The sequence below is a fragment of the Acinonyx jubatus genome, chromosome A2 (assembly GCF_027475565.1).
Source record: "Acinonyx jubatus isolate Ajub_Pintada_27869175 chromosome A2, VMU_Ajub_asm_v1.0, whole genome shotgun sequence".
In the NCBI taxonomy this organism is placed as follows: domain Eukaryota; kingdom Metazoa; phylum Chordata; class Mammalia; order Carnivora; family Felidae; genus Acinonyx; species Acinonyx jubatus.
Genome location: NC_069383.1, coordinates 156,750,147 through 156,767,327, shown reverse-complemented (window position 1 = coordinate 156,767,327; position 17,181 = coordinate 156,750,147). Strand labels below are relative to the sequence as shown.

The 17,181-nt window shown below is 60.7% G+C and overlaps 2 protein-coding genes across 2 annotated transcripts; one reads left to right on the top strand and one right to left on the bottom strand.

Moving 5' to 3' along the window:
• The first annotated feature begins 10,309 nt into the window (after positions 1 to 10,309).
• On the top strand, positions 10,310 to 12,170 carry JUNB (JunB proto-oncogene, AP-1 transcription factor subunit). Its single transcript, XM_027050553.2, has one exon. It carries the CDS (start codon positions 10,614 to 10,616, stop codon positions 11,655 to 11,657), a length of 1,044 nt encoding a protein of 347 aa, XP_026906354.1. The 5' UTR covers positions 10,310 to 10,613; the 3' UTR covers positions 11,658 to 12,170.
• A 2,155-nt stretch (positions 12,171 to 14,325) lies between these two features.
• On the bottom strand, positions 14,326 to 17,169 carry PRDX2 (peroxiredoxin 2). The gene is made up of 6 exons (XM_027050563.2): positions 17,035 to 17,169; positions 16,448 to 16,559; positions 16,206 to 16,359; positions 15,486 to 15,608; positions 15,212 to 15,342; positions 14,326 to 14,652 (listed from the first exon to the last, which is right to left on the bottom strand). Exons 2-6 carry the CDS (start codon positions 16,548 to 16,550, stop codon positions 14,567 to 14,569), a joined length of 597 nt encoding a protein of 198 aa, XP_026906364.1. The 5' UTR covers positions 16,551 to 16,559; positions 17,035 to 17,169; the 3' UTR covers positions 14,326 to 14,566.
• Positions 17,170 to 17,181: the final 12 nt, after the last annotated feature.

Genomic DNA, 17,181 nt, shown 5'->3' with positions numbered 1-17,181 from the left:
ACTTGCCCAGTGTGGATCCACTTCCACAGAGCTTCTGCACCACCCTCCCCAGCCCCGAACCCCTTAGGTCCTCCGGCTTCCGATCGCAGGACCTGACCTCCCTGGTGCCCCAGGCCCACCAGGGGGCGCGCAGACTGCAGGAACGCAGCCTGCGGGGAAGCAACGTGCCTTTTCTGAGACCCCGCCTTGGCGGTGGAGGGGGCTCAAAGGAAAGCGATAACAATAGTATTTAATAAAATCGCAGTCACCATTTATTGAGTGTCTACAGTGTGCAGCCGCTGCGCTAAGCGATTTAAATACATAGGCGGCTGAAATCTCCCCATGACTCTAGGTGGCAAGAGCTGTTTCAATTCCTGGTCGCAGGAGAGTTAACAGAGGTTCTAAGTGGCTTTGGGAGGGTGGGGGGTGGGGGTAGTCCTGGCCCGTAGCCTTTGGCGCCAGAGTACCCCCGGCAGCTCCTCTCCCACGAGGCGGGCAAGGTAATGACCAGTAATTAGAGGTTATTAGCTGTACCTGGAGGGAGGGGCGGGCTCTGCTTTGGGGGTGGGTCTAGGTCTGAGGGGAGGGGCGCTGCTCTCTCCAGCCCAGAGTTTGGCACCCGCGACCCTGTCCTGGAGCGGGTTGATCAGGATGACAGGAGCCGCCACGCCGCGTCACAGCAGCCCAGTCACTGTACCATCAGATACCCAGTTACAGCCCACTCAGAAGCGCGGCCGCACGCACGCAAGGGCCTCCCGGGCCCGTCTACACCCCCATATCTCCTTCCCGCGTTGTTTTCGGCCTCCAACCCCTGGGAGCGGGGTGAGAGGGAGGAGGGAAGGGGACAAGGGCCGGCAGTGCCGGCTTCCGGACTGGGCTGCCTTCCGGCGGGCGTGGGAACAACTGCCGCTGGCTGCCCCTTCCCGCACCCACCGGAGGAAAGGGTGCTGCCAGTAGGGGGAAATGGGGCCACGCTGCTCCCAGGTAAAAGTGGACGATGGCCGGGAACTACGTCTATTACAAGGATGGGGTGCTAGGAATATTTGTGGGAGGGCCTGGTTGCCCAACGTTGGGAGACATGCTGTGACCACCAAATATTTGGTGTGGGGTACCCAGTATTTGCAAAAGCCGCAGGGATCTTGATGTATAAGAAAAATGTGGGAAACCAGATATTTGGGGCATGGACTGGAATTGTCCTAATGTGATTATGGGCTTTCTAGATGTTCAATGACCCGAGTCCCCAGATTTTAGGAAAGGTCTGGGTGCCTCAATTTGGGAGAGGATCCATTAACTCTCCATTTGGGGCGGAAGGGATTCTTATGTTTGTGGGGAAAGGAAGCTCCCATGTTGGCAGGGAAGAGCAGCAATCTCTATTACGGGATGTAAGGAATCCCACTGTTGGGGGGATCCGGGTATCTTCAATTCAATGAAAGGGGTCACAAGCCCTCGTTTCCGGACAGGAAACCTATTTTGGCGGAAAGATGCGAACCTCCATTTTTGGTGGAGGGAGCCCCCAAATTTGGGGGATGGTCCAGAGGCCTCCATTAGTAGGGACGGAGAGTGTGGGTGGGGGCCGGCAGCCCCCAGCTGGTTTGGAGACCCCACCCCCTCCTGCCTGTTTCCAGGAACAGCTGGGCCCAGCCTGGGTTGTACTGCTGGGAAGCCGGTGACTCAGCCCCTCCCTGCGGCCACAGCTGGACCCCGGCCCGTCCCCTCCAGCTTTCACATCTGGGCAGAGACCCACAGCCATGAGGGCTAGGACGGGGACCCTGGGTGCACACATTTGGGAGAATGATGCCCTTTCCCCAGGGCTGACCACAGCTGCTGGGTGGACACCATGCTCCATACGAGGAGGGACCCTGGCAGGCCTTTTGCACCAAAGACTGACATTTAGCCGGGAACTCCCATCCTGTCCTCCTCCGTGTGTGTGTGTGTGTGTGTGTGTGTGTGTGTGTGTGTGTGTGTGTCTGAGTCCATGTGAAGTGTGCTCATATTTATGTAGGTGTGAGATGGTGGGTCTGTGATTGTGGGTCTGCATCCACTTGTGTCTTGGGGCTGTAGGAATTTATGCAACAGACTATCTAGGATTTGATGGGAGTGGGGAAGCTGATGGGGACTGGGGCACAATGCTTCTTTATATGCGACCTTGCTTTGTGTCTATATTCCTGTGTCTTTTTTTTTTTTTTTTTGTATGAGAAGTGAATGTGTGACAATCAGTACTTCAGTGTGGCTTTAGATTGTGTTTCTGTGTGACCATGTCCTTTCTCTCCATCACGTGGCTTTCTGTGACAGCATGACCCTGGCATGTATATCCTTGATTTTTCCACACCCCCCTGACAATCTGAGTGTCCCTGTGTGTGGCCTTGTGGGTTTGTCTGACTCTGACTTGTGTGCCCTATTTGTGATGACCGTGAGACAGCATGGCTGTTGTTTCTGTCCCCACCATGTGTCTCTGTGCCTCTACGATCTCTGTGTGATAAGGCATAGCCGTGTTGCAACTGGAGTCCTGATGTCCAAGACTTTGTATCTGTGGCTTACTTTGTCTTGATGGTGATGGTATGACCTTATCAGAGTATACCTATATATGCCACCTCTGTATGGAGATGGCCTTGTCTGTCTCTGTAAACAAAGAATGACAGGTGACCCTGTCCGCGTCTGCTGCGGGGTTTGGCTATACTACTGAACGCTTGTGCCATTGTAGGGCAGGTGTATCCTGTGTCCGTGTGACACTGTGGGTCATCAGAGAGTTTGTGACCTTGTGTGTGTGGGGGGGGGGTGTCAAAGTCACACGGGACACCACGTCCAGCGGAGGCGGAGATGTGCGCAGTGGGCATCTGACGCCCCACCTCCCACTGCTCTATGCCTGGAAGGGCCCCTCCCGGCACTGCGGGGGCGCGTGCGTCGTGCGTGACGTGAGACACGACGGGGATCGCTGCATGCGTGGAGCCCGACGCGGTCGTGCGTGCGAGCGCGGGGCGGGGGATGGGCTAGCTGCGTGCGCGTGTGCGTGGGCGGCCACGGGGGCTGGCCACGCGGGGCATAGCCCCGCCCCCCCCCCCCCGGGGCTTTGGGCGCGGGTGAAACCCGGGAGGGGGCCGCCGTTAACCCCTTCCTGGCGGACCTGAAACTAGTGGCCCCTCGACAGAGCGCTCGGGGGCTTCCCCGGCGCACCGGGGCCGTCCCGGCCGAGAGAGGAACTCCCCCCATTGGAGCTGGGAGGACCACCCCCCAGTTACCATGGGAACCGGAGCTTCCCGCGCTGCCTGGCGCTTGTTTCCTCCCCCCGCCCCCCGCCCCCCAGCCTCCCCCCCACCTCCTGCTCTTTCTGCAGCTCCGTAGTCCTTCGGCAATGCGCTTCCCGCCCCTGGTCTCTGGGGAAGGGGGCTGGGGTCAGCGAGGCTGGAGCATGCGTGACTCAGGCCAGCGCGGGGTCCCTTGGCCGCAACCGACCTTGCTCCCCCATCCCCGCCCACGTGACTCACCCTTCGCGGCTTTCCCCGAGTGTGAGTCAGGCCCCTGGGGAGGGGGCTCCGGGCTCTGAGACCCTCTCCAGGCCGTGGGGGCTGAGAACCAAGTTCTAGGGGGCCCTGGGCTGGGCGGCGGGGGATGGGGGCAGATGGTGTCTTCTTAGCCAGACCTCGCCAAGGTCGCTAGAGGTGCCTCCCCCCACCCCCCAAGCCTCCGGGAACCCAGCTCCCACCCCTCCCCTCCCCCCCCCCCCCAGCCCACAGGAAGTTTTGGCAGAGCCCATCGTGGCGACGAAACGGTTAAAGCCGTTTTCTTATTCATTTCAAACAGGGGCCCCTTTTGACTCAGAGCTAGCCGGGCGCCCCCTTGAGCCAGGCCTCACGGGCCCTGGGTTTACGCTCCACCCTACATGTACCATTTTTAGAGAAGGGAAGGAAGGCGGTTGATGAGCTGGCTGGGGGGGGGGGGGGGGGGGTCTTGAGTAGCATTCAGAACTGGGTTCAAATGCTGCCTCTGTGGTCATTACTGCCTCGGTCTCAGTTTCCCCATCTGAAAATGGGGGATAATTATACCTGGCCTATTGTGTTGTTGTGGGAATTAGGTGAATAATAGAGGGGACGCTTTGCATCCTGAGCTGGTCAAAGGAGTAGGAGGAGGCCTGGCAGGCAGAGGAGGGCCCAGGTTCCTCCTGTCTCAGGCCTGGGTGTCAAGGTGCCCAGCAGAAGCCAGTCCTTGCGGGGCGGGCTGTGCCCCACCCAGGCGCGCTGAGGCCATGGGGTTCATCCCGTCCACCCCCTGCCCCAGGCGGGCACCCAGGAAGTGAGAGGCGGGGCAGGAATGAGGCGGAACCTGTTGGGCCCGTTGCCTCCCCACCTCCCACCCTCATTCCCGGGCCCTGACAGGCCACCCCCCACCCCACGCTGCAACCCCACCCCCGCTGCCCTGGACGCCTGGGTCCTGACCCAAGGGTGGCCAGAGGGAGGGGATGTCGGCGGAGACAGCGTCTGGGGAACATCCTGTGGACTGCTGGCTGGACAGACTGGAGGGTCAGCCCCTCCCCGGGCAGGGCAGAAATCATCGGCTGGGGGCAGAGTAAACATGGCCCAGGGAGGCCAGACTTGGGGGAGGGGGTGGCACAGGGACTACACACACACACAGTCACCCCGAAAGAGACCAGTCCAGACACACAAACCCTTGTCACCTTGGCCACAGAGAGACTGCCACGCAGGGACACGCTGACAGGGTCAGACACACATCTGGGCAAGCCGACCCAGTGACAGCTATCACGCCCTGGGCAGTGAGAGTGCGGACTCAGGAGCAAGACCGAAATGCTGCCCAACCCGCGAAGACACTGGCAGGTCAGAAGCCCGCAGGCAGGGCCCGCGTGACGGATAGATCAAGTGGGCACACAGGCAAGATGGGCACACTGACCGCGACACGCACAGAGAGACACTGACTTTCCCAGCGAGAAGCACACACCCCAGTAGACAGAGTGCCACGCTCACGTTCACGCCAAGACCGACACGATAGGCCAGCGAGACAGGAGAGAGACCTAGAAGAACTGGATGTCGGACACAGGCAGGCAACACGCATCTCGATAGACCCAGAAAGAAGACACAGTCGCTTTCAGCACAGGTACCTCTACTGCCGCACAGGAGATGTTTAGACACACACACATACACACACACACACACACACGCCACCGTCGGATCCTGACACAAGAAAAAGAGACACGCGCACACACGCACACGACCAAGACTGCCAGTTCAGAAAGGGACTCGGAGGCAAGAGACACAAACCTCAGCCTATGGAGAGGACACAGATACGCCATCACACAGAGCCCCAGCCACCCACCCGCACTGCCCACACCCTCCAAGGCTCCAAAGGACACTAAGACACAGCCTTGCAGATTCCCAGTACCTCAGCAGCGACACACACAAGTCCGACCCACCTACAGACTAGACAGAGGCAAGCAGACAAACGGACATATTTACAGACATGGTCTGGCCAGACAGTCACGCCCAACACAGAGAGGCACGAACAAGCCACAGCCGGACATTCGTAAACACACTGGCACAGGGACACCCTGACAGGACCTGTTGGCTAGTACACACACACACACACACACACACACACACACCAGATGTGAACAGGTCGGCCCTGTGAACTCCAAAACAACAACATGGGTCAGCCACATGCAACCTGTTTCATGCATGCACACTCACCCACCTCCCCGTCCCCTAAATCGGACAGTCCCTACACACCCCTGCAGGGCTGGGCCAACACACAGACGACGCATGCACTGAGGAGGCAGGCCTCACACGCACTCTCACACACCCTGACAGGCCAGCGACGTGCAGACCCACGGCCAAACAGAAACACACACGCTCCCGGACCGTGCTGAGGTGCTGTGGGGCTCTGTGCTTTCCAGCCGGTTTCTGCGCCGCGCCCCCCCCCCCCATCCTGGTGCTTCCTCTCTCCAAACATCGCCCCCCCCCCACTTCCCTCCCTCCCTGCTGTTTGTCACTTCCCCTAGGAGGCCCAGCTCATCAGGCCCAGTCCTTGGTGGGGTGTGGGCCTATATTTTCACCACATCCCCTGTAGAGGGGGGCACCCAGGATGTCTACCGTGTTCAGGCCCCCCAAGACCTTTCCAGCAGTCGGGGGGACAGAAGTAGCTTTGTGGGAAACTCCCCTCATGCCCAGCTGAGTCAGCCTGAGGAGCCAGACTCTCCTTCCTGCTTCCAAGAAAACCCAGAAGCTTCCTCTCCAGGAGAGGGGGTGAGGGACCCCCAAACCGCAGAGGTGGGGGAGGGAGGTGGCTGGCAGGCCAGGGGTTCCTGGAGGAGGGCCTCCGTGATCCTCAGCCTCTTCCTGCCCAGCTGTCTGTCCACACCCAGGGGCAGGGACGCGGGAGGCTGGGTGCTATGACTTGTGGGTTCTCGCCCTGGCCTGCCCACTGGCTGACTCACGGGCAGCCCCCGGCCCAGTTTCCTGGTGAGGGCTCCGGCTGGTCAGTGGGGCTGGGGCAAGGGGGTCACCAGGCTATTTATAAGAAGGAGAAGTCCCTCAAGGCCAAAAGCCCCAGAGAGACCTGTGGGTGGGGGTGGGTGAACTTCCTCCTTATACCGCTCCCCAGGCCCCAGGCCCCAGGGCGTTGGAGAAGTCTGGGCACAGACTCCTCAGCCAGATGCTGATCTGAAGCCCAGGGGCTGGGCAGGACCCAGCTGCCAGTTTGGGCACCCAGGCTGGGTGGGGGAGGGGGCTATCCTTACACCCTCCTCACAGCCGGCCTTGGCGCCAGTGGGGCGGCGTGAGGGGGTGGTGCCCAGGCCACAAGGGTGAGACTGGCAGGGGCCTGGAACCGGCTGTACCAGCTCGGCTGGGCCCCCGCCCTCCTTTGCTGGCCCAATCCCCACCCCCTGCTCAAACACCCATGCCGAGTACATGGAGGAACCCGACCCCACTCCATGCTAGCCTGTCCCCGCCCCCACCCCCACCCCTCAGCCCTGTGCCCAACTCCCATTTCTCCCCAGATTAAAGGAGACCCTTCATGAAATGGCCTGCAGAGCCGGACATACAGTTGGCACAGCATAAACACCTCTCTGGTTGTGAAAATCCGCAGGATAGTGGCTAATACTGTGGAGCCGGACAGCTCAGGTTCTATTCTGACTCCAGCCCTTGTAGCTATGGGGTTATCAGGCAAGTTCCTTACCTCCCTGTCTCAGTTTTCTTGTCTGTCAAATGGGAACACAAACAGCATGCGCTTCGCTGGGTTGCTGGAAGCGGGCAATGAGTTCCTGGCCCATGTTAAGTGTCAGCTATTAAAATAATAATTATTATTCCACAGTCTGTCTGCCTGTCTTAAGTGTCTCTGAGTCTCACTGTTAGTCTGCATGACGCTAACCCTGTCCCCGGTTTGTCTCTCTGGGCATCTCTCCCTGCCCTGACCCCCCCCCCCCGCCCCCATACATCCACTTGTCCTGGCTCTAATCTTTGTCCTCCGTCTCGACCCTCTCTGGGCCAGCCTCACCTCTCTCCAGGACTCCCCTGGCATGGGCAACCTCAGCACTGGCCAGCGCTGATTCACTCTGGCCTCCTGGCCTCTGGGACCTGCAGGCTGGCTTCCCAAGATGCTGCCCTCAGGCCAGACCTGCCCAGCCCCCCAACGCTGCCTGCTGCGCCCCCGCAGGGCCCGGCCAGATGTCAGCTGCAGTTATTAGCATGGGCGGGAGACACAGGCCTGGCAGCAAGCCCGCCAGACTCAGCGGCCAGCCGCTGGAATCTCCCTCGAGCCCGGGGTGGAGTTAGGGGAGCAGTTCAAGCAAGAGGAGGAGGGGAGGGGGCACCCAGGGGTCACAAGGACCCTCCAAAGATGGGGATACCCCTAGCTTCTCAGGGGACCTTACTTTCTAACTCCACTGCTGTGCTGGACTTCCCCCTGCCCCCACATAGCTCAGTTTCTTTTTTGCCTCTTTCATTTTCCTTCTCTCCCTCATAGTTGCTGTGCTCTCTGCCTGCCCTACAAAGGCAGGCTAGCCCCCGTCCCTCAGCCTGTCCCTACCCTAAAGAAACTTCTATCTTTCCAGAACATAGAGGCCTCTCTCTCTCAGAGAGGGAGAGAGAGACTGAGTTTCTCACCTGTTGTTCCTATTGGCACACATTCTAACTGCTTGGAAGTCCCACCTTAAGTCTAACTAGGAGCCTCACCATCTAAACCTCCCATACAGTACCGGGGAAGGGGCACTGGGTTCCCGCAGATTCCCTCCCTTCGGATTTTCTGGTCTCCTCGGACTGGATGGAGATGAAGGAGACACCCTGGGGAGGGAAAGGACACCCCCAACTTCAGGTATTCCGAATGGTTGACGGACCCCCAGACTAACATAGGAGTAGGGCGCCTAGCCCACTGGAGGGAAGAGGCATTCCGGCCCCTAGGGATGTGGGGGGAGGGGCTTGGGCCTCTCGGCGGAAAGGAAGGGTACCCCACCCGAGGAAGGAGGCAGTCGTGCCAGCCCGCCCCGGCGCCGGGGGCGCCTCGAGACATTGGCCCGCCCCTCCGCGCCCTGTCGGGCCGGGGGCGAAGTCCGACCCAGGCCCGCGGGCAGGCGGGGACCTGCCGGGCTGGGCCGGGCCCGGCAGGACGCAGCCCCAGAGCGGCTGGGTGGGGCCCAGCGAGGCGGCCGTGGGGGCCTCGGGGGCGGCGGCGGGGCTGGTCGGGACTAGCCGTCCGGGGGCCCGGGCGCGCCCTGGGACCTGGCAGATACCCGGGCTCCCGGGTCCTGGCTCGGGGCCCCGGGCCAGCGCTGGTCCCACCCCTTCCTGTGTCCTTATATGGGGCGTCGGGGGAGAGACTCCTGGGCCGTCCCGCCCCCAGTGCTGCCCGCGGACTCCGGCCTGTTGCCATGGCGACCAGGCCCCGCGCCCCGGTGTGTCCCCCTCCATCGGGCTAATGGAATCGTCCCCGGACTGCCTGCCTCCGTGATCGTCTGCGGGCACCGCGGGCTGAACCATTGCTGGGAGAGGGGTACAGTGACTGGAGGCCAAGGCGGCTGGGCGAGTTCTGCGCACCCTGGCCTCGGCCGGGGTCGCACGTCCAGGTTCCTCTTCGGAAGCGCAGAACCCGACCGGACCCTGGGCGGGGCTCACGGTCCTGTAGGAATCGAGTGACGGAGGCAGGGCCGGGCTCCTTCCCCCGGGGGCTGTTGCCACACTTCCTGCCGCGGCGCTCTTTCCCCAGCCTGTTTCTAAGGAAGGAGTGGGGTTGGGCGACCGCGCCCCGGCCGTCGGGGTAGGTTCAGGCACTAGGAGCCGACGCAGGGTCGGTCGAGCCCAGGGTCACTGGGGGAGGGCTTTGAGACGGGAACAAAGTATACAGGCGCCTAGAAGTCACCCACAAGAAGGGGTGCCAATCCTGGAAGATCCAGTAATCCAAATCCTCAGAATCCTCAAAAACCCCTCCTCTCGTGTCTCAACGGGAGACCCTGTGTCATTGTCATCGCAGCTCTGAAGGTGTGTCCCTAACCTTTTAGCTCTTCTTCATAAAGGCTTTGCAGATGACCCCAATGACCCCCAGCCCCTGATAGTGTCCCCATCTTCTCACCCCCGTATTTTCCCTGACTCAGTGTACCCCGGAAACCTCACCTTCTACATATCTAGATGACCCCTCCCATCCCCAATTTCTTCCCCTTATGGAGGCCCTCAGTATCTCCCATGGACTTCAGGACCCCTACTAGTTTCTTACATAATGGAACCTCTAGCCCCTCCCATTACCCTTTTGATCCCCCACCCCCACCTTTCCTGGGTTCAGTCCTTCCAGTAGAACTTCAAATCCTTCAAACCCTCTGTACTCAAGACCCCCACACAATTCCTGAATCAGGCATTTCCTTACCTTTCCCTCATTTACCCTGCTAACCCTCCCATCTCACCTTTGTGGGGTCTCCCAGGTGTATTATCAGCCTTCCAACCCCCCTCGGATACTGCGAGTCCCTCGGGCCTTTTTTCATGTGTGCCCTGGAGCCCTCCCCCCTTCTCTCCCCCCCTCCCCCGCCCATACACACGCTTGCTCTGTATCAGTTTCTGGTATCCAGGGGAATCATCGCCTTCCCTGGAGTCCCTCCCTGTGTGCCTCGGACCAGCACCCCTTTCTTCACGCACTCCGGGGTCCCTTGAGCCCCTCCCCCCTGCAGCCGCGGCGAGCCACCCAGCCCGTGGCCGCTGTTTACAAGGACACGCGCTTCCTGACAGTGACGCGAGCCGCCTCCTCCCCTTCCCCACGCTGGAGGAGGGGGGCGCGGGGGCCCGGCTCGCGCGACGGCCAATCGGAGCGCACTTCCGTGGCTGACAATCGAGGTATAAAGGCGTGTGGCTCAGGCTGAGCTGCCGGGACCTTGAGCGCCGCCAGGCCAGCGTCGGAGTCAGCAGGGAGCGGGGGAGCAGGGGGAAGCGACACCAGGAAAGCGAGCGCGCCAGACAGGGGCAGAGGGGCTCGAGAAGCCGCGCAGAGCTTCCGCGCACAGCCGCCGGCTGGCTTCTCCCGGCCGGTGCCAGCTCCTGGGAACGCGCATCCAGATACCCAGTCCAGCCACCGTCGCGGACAGAGCGCCGTTCGCTGCAGCGAGGCCCGGGGCGGCCCCGCAGGGACCCCCCCAGACCGCCTGGGCCGCCCGGATGTGCACTAAAATGGAACAGCCCTTCTACCACGACGACTCATACGCAGCAGCGGGATACGGCCGGGCTCCGGGCGGCCTTTCTCTACACGACTACAAACTCCTGAAACCCAGCCTGGCGCTCAACCTGGCCGACCCTTACCGAAGTCTCAAAGCGCCCGGGGCGCGGGGCCCAGGACCAGAAGGCAGCGGTGGCAGCAGCTACTTTTCCGGCCAAGGTTCGGACACAGGCGCATCGCTCAAGCTTGCCTCATCAGAGCTGGAGCGCCTGATCGTCCCCAACAGCAACGGTGTGATCACGACGACGCCCACGCCCCCGGGACAGTACTTTTACCCCCGCGGGGGAGGCAGCGGCGGAGGTGCGGGGGGCGCCGGGGGCGGTGTCACCGAGGAGCAGGAGGGCTTCGCTGACGGCTTTGTCAAAGCCCTGGACGACCTGCACAAGATGAACCACGTGACGCCCCCCAACGTGTCCCTGGGCGCCAGCTCGGGGCCCCCGGCTGGGCCCGGGGGCGTCTACGCCGGCCCGGAGCCTCCTCCCGTCTACACCAACCTCAGCAGCTATTCCCCAGCCTCTGCGCCCTCTGGAGGCGCTGGGGCCGCCGTCGGGACTGGGAGCTCGTACCCGACGGCCACCATCAGCTACCTCCCACACGCACCGCCCTTCGCTGGCGGCCACCCGGCGCAACTGGGTCTGGGCCGCGGCGCTTCCACCTTCAAGGAGGAACCGCAGACCGTGCCTGAGGCGCGCAGCCGTGACGCCACGCCACCGGTGTCCCCCATCAATATGGAAGACCAGGAACGCATCAAAGTGGAGCGCAAGCGGCTGCGGAACCGGCTGGCGGCCACCAAGTGCCGGAAGCGGAAGCTGGAGCGCATCGCGCGCCTGGAGGACAAGGTGAAGACACTCAAGGCCGAGAACGCGGGGCTGTCGAGCACTGCTGGGCTCCTTCGGGAACAAGTGGCCCAGCTTAAACAGAAGGTCATGACCCATGTCAGCAACGGCTGCCAGCTGCTGCTCGGGGTCAAGGGACACGCCTTCTGAGCGCCCCCCCCCCCCCCCGTACGGACATCCCCTCAGTCTGGACGACTGGGCGCACGCCTCCCACGGGGCGAGGGGGCAGGCGGTGGGCATCGGCCCCCGGGGCACCGCAAACCACACTGGACTCCTGCCCGCCCGCTCTGCGCCCAGTCCTTCCACCTCGACGTTTACAAGCCCCCTTCCACCTTTTTTTGTATGTTTTTTTTTTTTTTTTTCTGCTGGAAACAGACTCGATTCATATTGAATATAATATATTTGTGTATTTAACAGGGAGGGGAGGAGGGGGCGATCGCGGCGGAGCTGGCCCCGCCGCCCGGTACTCAAGCCCGCGGGGACACTGGGGAAGGGACCCCCGCCCCCTGTCCTCCCCCCTCTGCACTGTACTGTGGATAAGAAACACGCACTTGGTCTCTAAAGAGTTTATTTTAAGATGTGTTTGTGTGTGTGTGTGTTTGTTGTTCAGACTTTTTATTGAATCTATTTAAGTAAAAAAAAAAAAAAATGGTTCTTTATTAATTTCTGTTGTCTTTTTTTCCAAGCTGGGCGGGCGGAGGGAGGAGAATACTGGGCTGCCCCCACCCCACTCCTGTTTGTGCCTCCTGTATCTGTGTCCTCGCCAGCTCTACCCGAGCATCTTGTATCCCTATTCCGAGCGTCCAACCCTTCTCTTGTCGCCTGATCTCTGGGGTTGGAAGGTCCAGGGCGGGGACGCTGTCCAGCCGCCCATCACCGGGGGGCAGCAGGCCTGGAGCTAGAAGCGCAGTGCGCGGGCGCAGCCCCGCCCAGCTGCGCGCGCTGGGGCTTTCCCCGCTGACGCAGCGGAAGCGCTGCCCCTACATGGGCCGATTCTGTACAGTGACGCGACGGCGGTCTCCGGGCAGATTCCGGGAATCCCCTCCCCCGCTCTGCCGGGCAGGGCTGCGGCGCCGGGAAGGGGGCCGGGATTTTCCCAGGCAGGCGGCTGTTCGGGCCCGGAAAGCCCCAGGCCTGGGTCCAGAGCGTCCGCGGTGGGAGGGCCACGCTCCTGGTCCCGGAGCCAACCCAGAGCCCGCCCCCTGGGGTTGGCGTCCCGGCCTCGCCGCGCCCACGCCCGCTCTGTCTGACCTAACCCGGGCGGGGGGTTGCTGCAGTCTTCGCGTTGTTGCCGCCGCGGTACCCCCCCCCCCCCCCCCCCGCCAGGAAGGGCGGCACCCGCCTGCCAATTTCCCCTCCCGGGTGCCAGGCTGGGAGCGGGGCGACTGCCAGGTCTGGTCCTGCCGGGGCGGCTGCTTGGGCTGCCGGGCGCCGCCGCCGCCGCCCGCGGGACGCCCTCCCCCGCAGTTGGGACGGATGGGAAGGTGGCTGGTGGGCCGGGAGCAGGAGGGTCTAGCCGGCTTCGGAGCCGGAAGCCCCCAGAGCGGCAGAGAAAAACACTGGCTGAGAAACCGCAGGGGTGAGGTAGGCAGAACAGATAATTCATTAATTCACTTATAAAATCCTGAACAACGTAGCCCTGGAGACACCGCCTGGATCATGGCAGACAGACAATAAACAAGCAAATACGATTCGGAGATGGTAAGTGCTAGCAAGAGAAAAAAAAAAAACAGGTCAAAGAGGTAGTGTTGGGGCAGGGGAGGTGAGCTGAGCTGCTTTGAAGAATGGATTGGAAACATGGACCTTGAATGATGCAGCTTTTCAGATCTGCATCCAGGCTCGGCGAAAACAGCATCCTGGGCAAGAGGGAAAAGCACATGCAAAATTCCTGTGGCCAGAACAAGATCAGCCTGTTAAAAAAAAAAAAAAAAAAAAAACAACCCAGCAAGAAGCCAGTGTGTGCCTGGATTGGAGTGAACCAGGAATAGGGAGATGAGGTTGGGGAAGACCACGGAGGGCCTTGGGGAGGGAGTGTAGATAAAATTCCAAGACCCAGATGAACGACCTTGGAGGATTATTAGGCTGAATAGTACTATTAATCATAAGTTTGTGGATTAAATGAGCCTGCACAACCACTTGCCTGAACATGCACAGCATCAAACTGCACTCCCTGGGAACACTGCTCCTAACACCTGCCTCCTAGCCTCAGCCTCACCCTTCCACCTCAGGGGCAGGTCGGCGGCCCTTCCAACCCAGAGTGGGGCAGACCTTGCAGCAGAGACTGTGCATGTAGCTCAAGCTTCCACTCTTGGTTCTGCTCTTAGGACTGGGTCCCCACCTTCTTCCAGTCCCAAGGACCTGTCTGAAGAACCATTAACTGGGCCCTGAGCTTCACAAACTGTATCCCTTGTAATGTGAACAGTGATGTGCCTTCGTTGTCTTTATTCTCATCTCACTGTTGAAGGGGCCCAGGGGGAAAAAAAATATCACAGCTCTTCAATGGCATTTGAACCCCGGCTGGCAGATGGCAAAGTGTGGGTGCTACCCTGCTCGGCCAGGTTTCAGGACGTAGGGCATTCTGGGACTTGCTCCCTGCAAGAGACAAGCAGCCCACCCAACCCCCTACCCCACTCCCTACCCACTGCTCCCCCTTGAAAACCACCCTCAGGCCATGGAGAAAGAGGAAGCAGTGAGCATGATGTAAGGCTCCCACCTTGTGGTGGAGATCAGTAACTACAGCGTCAATTTCCCAGGTCAGGGAGAAGGGGAGGAGGTAGGGAGCGAGGACACCGAGACAGACCACACCGAGGCAGACTAATGTCTGTCCTAATACTTTATTGGTCACTTCTAGGCCTGTGCCCAGCTAGATGGGCTCCAGGAAGGGACTCACCATTCACCAGCTCCCAGCTGGGAGAATGAGAAGGCCTTGGCCAAGCCCTCCAGGCTCAGGGACTACGAAGTTTAAAGGGGCAGGTCTGGCCTTTCCTGGGTCAACATGGGTATCCAGGTAGGGGCGTAGGTGGGGGCCAACAGCTCAAGCTTTCCACCTCTCTGCCAGTCTAGTTGTGTTTGGAGAAGTATTCCTTGCTGTCGTCCACGTTGGGTTTAATCGTGTCGCTGCCTGGCTTCCAGCCAGCGGGACAGACTGTGGGAAGACACAGGGAGGCACATGTGAGACTAGAGCCATATCTTTAAGATAGGGGCAGTATGAGGGGATGAACAGAGGCAAAGCAAGAGCCTGAGTGGCAAAAGAAAAAGCCCAGAGCTAAGTGGTACAGGCCCAAGAGCATGTCGAGACAAGGCCTCCAAGTGCAGCTACAGGATGTTCGGGCTGATATTTTTATTTCTTTTTGACCCCTTTAATGCTGCTTTCTCCCTCAGCTGTAGACCACTGGACTTTGAGGGTCTGTGATCAGGCCATGTCCTCCACGTAAGAAGATACTCTGGCCCAACTATTCTTTAAACTCCGCCTTGGCACACACATCTTTTCAAATACCTTCTGTAGATCTGTTGCTTCCCAGCCCCTCGCCTTCATATTGGGGTATCTCCCCCTCCAGACTACAAACTTCCGGCAGACAAGACCCTGAGCTCGTTGGGGCCCTCACATCCGTCCCACACAAGTGACAGAGCAGGCAGTAAATGCCTGCATGAGGGCTGAGTACGGACCCACGTCTGAACCCAGGTGGATTTGTGTGTCTGCTCACCTTCGCCATGCTCGTCCGTGTACTGGAAGGCCTGGACCAGCCTCAGAGCTTCGTCCACCGAGCGCCCCACAGGCAAATCATTGACAGTGATCTGGCGAAGGACACCCTTGCCATCGATGATAAAGAGGCCCCTGAAGATACCAGGGTTCATGGTAAAGAGCTGGAAGCTCCCATTGCCGGGGCTGGGGAGGGACTATCAGCTCCTTACTGGCCACAGAGCTGGGGGCAGTCCCCTCACCCTGAGGACTGGGGCTCCTTGAGGGCCAAATACTACCTGTAGGCAATGCCCTCATCTTCCTTCAGGACTCCATAATCTTCAGACAAACTTCTGGTTACATCAGCCAGCAGGGGGATGTTCAGGGGACCCAAGCCCCCTTCCTTCCTGGGAGTGTTGATCCTAGGGGTAGAGGAGACAGGGCTGGGACCTCAAGATGGCCTGGCACAGCAGGGTCGTCCCCCTGTGGGTCTGAGTGTGATAAAGGCTGGAGAGGCGGTGCTGGAACCGAGCGATAAGGGGCTTTAGAGCAAGGCTCTAGGATCCCCACCCACCCCACCCTCAAGAGGAGGCAGGGGCTGTCTCCCACATCTGGGAAGACTAAGCCAAGGCTCCAGCAAAGTGTGTTCACATGTGCGGATGATCCCCCCCCCCCCCCCCATCTTGGGGCAGAAGGCCTGCCTTAGAGTCCCCATCCTCGCTCTAGCTCTCCGTGCTGGGCCGCAGCCCTTCCCTCTCTAGAACTGGAGTTTCCACCTGTTCGAAATTGTCCTAAATGAGATAAAGCATCTCCAACTCTCTGGGCCAAGCAACTAGGTTTCAAATGCTAATTACTGCCATCATCATTAAGGACTTGGGCGTCATCAATTCTATTATTTTCAAGGTGGGGAAAGGGAGGGACAGATGTTGAGTAACAGCCACTAGAACACACAGCTGGGATCCTACGGAGGATGGAGAGACTTAGATGCATCCTCCCTCCCTGCTGGTGCCCGCTCGTACCAAGCCAGGTGGGTGAACTGAGAGTCGACAGAGACCCCCAGCACCTCACAGCCCAGCTTGCGGAAGTCCTCAGCACGCTCGCTGAAAGCGATGATCTCCGTGGGGCAGACAAAGGTGAAGTCCAGCGGGTAGAAAAAGAGGACCAAGTATTTCCCTGGGGGAGGGAGAGGAGATAGCCAAGGCATTAGGCCTCTAAGGTCTGGGCCCCACCCCGACCTGGGCCCACTCTCGGCCGCCCTCACCTGTGTAATCGGAAAGCTTCACCTCCTTGAAGGCGCCATCCACCACGGCGGTGGCGTGGAAGTCCGGGGCGGGCTTTCCGACGTGCGCTTTGCCAGAGGTCATGACTGAAAGCTGAGACCCCCCCCCCCCCCCCAGTCCGGTCAGTGAGCCCGGGGAGACCCTTTGTCCTCCCTTCCCAAGGTCACGCTGCGCGCTGGGCCCAGTTACTGAGTCCGAGAGGCAGAGGCCGCAGCACTGCCCCCACACCCTCCCCGGTGCCGGGTCTGCGCGGCCTGGAGATTGCGGGAGACCCGCCCCCCTGACCAGCACTAGCGGCCGGGCAGCAGCCGCCGGGCCCTCTCCATTAGCGTGTCGGCCTGAGCGCCCTAGCGCAAGCCCACCGCTCCAGGAGGAGACCCGCGAGAAGGTGGCGGGGAGCTCGGCGACGCGGCCTGTACTGCAAGGCCAAGGCCTCGGTTTCCCCTGCAAGGACAAAGGCACGCACTACGGCGGGCGGAAAACAAAGGCGGCAGCGCTGAGGCCTGGGCCCGGCCGGAGCTGCTCCAAGGGGGCTCCCCAGAGCCCGGTGCCCTCCAGGGGTCCATACCTGCGTGGGTACGAGCGGGACGCACGGACCGCAGACGCGCGAACACGCGTTCTCAGTACCTAGTGCACTCGGCCTCTGTGCCTTTTATGCGCGGCCCGAACCATGACGCACAGGGCGGGGGAGTGGTGGGCGGACGAGTGGAGCGGT

Coding starts and splice junctions, on each gene's coding strand:
- PRDX2 (XM_027050563.2), bottom strand. CDS start 16,550: ATGACCTCTGGCAAAGCGCACGTCGGAAAGCCCGCCCCGGACTTCCAC. Junction 16,360..16,447: donor GAAGCTTTCCGATTACACAG/GTGAGGGCGGCC, acceptor TCCCTCCCCCAG/GGAAATACTTGGTCCTCTTT. Junction 15,343..15,485: donor GATGAGGGCATTGCCTACAG/GTAGTATTTGGC, acceptor TGGTATCTTCAG/GGGCCTCTTTATCATCGATG.
- JUNB (XM_027050553.2), top strand. CDS start 10,614: ATGTGCACTAAAATGGAACAGCCCTTCTACCACGACGACTCATACGCA.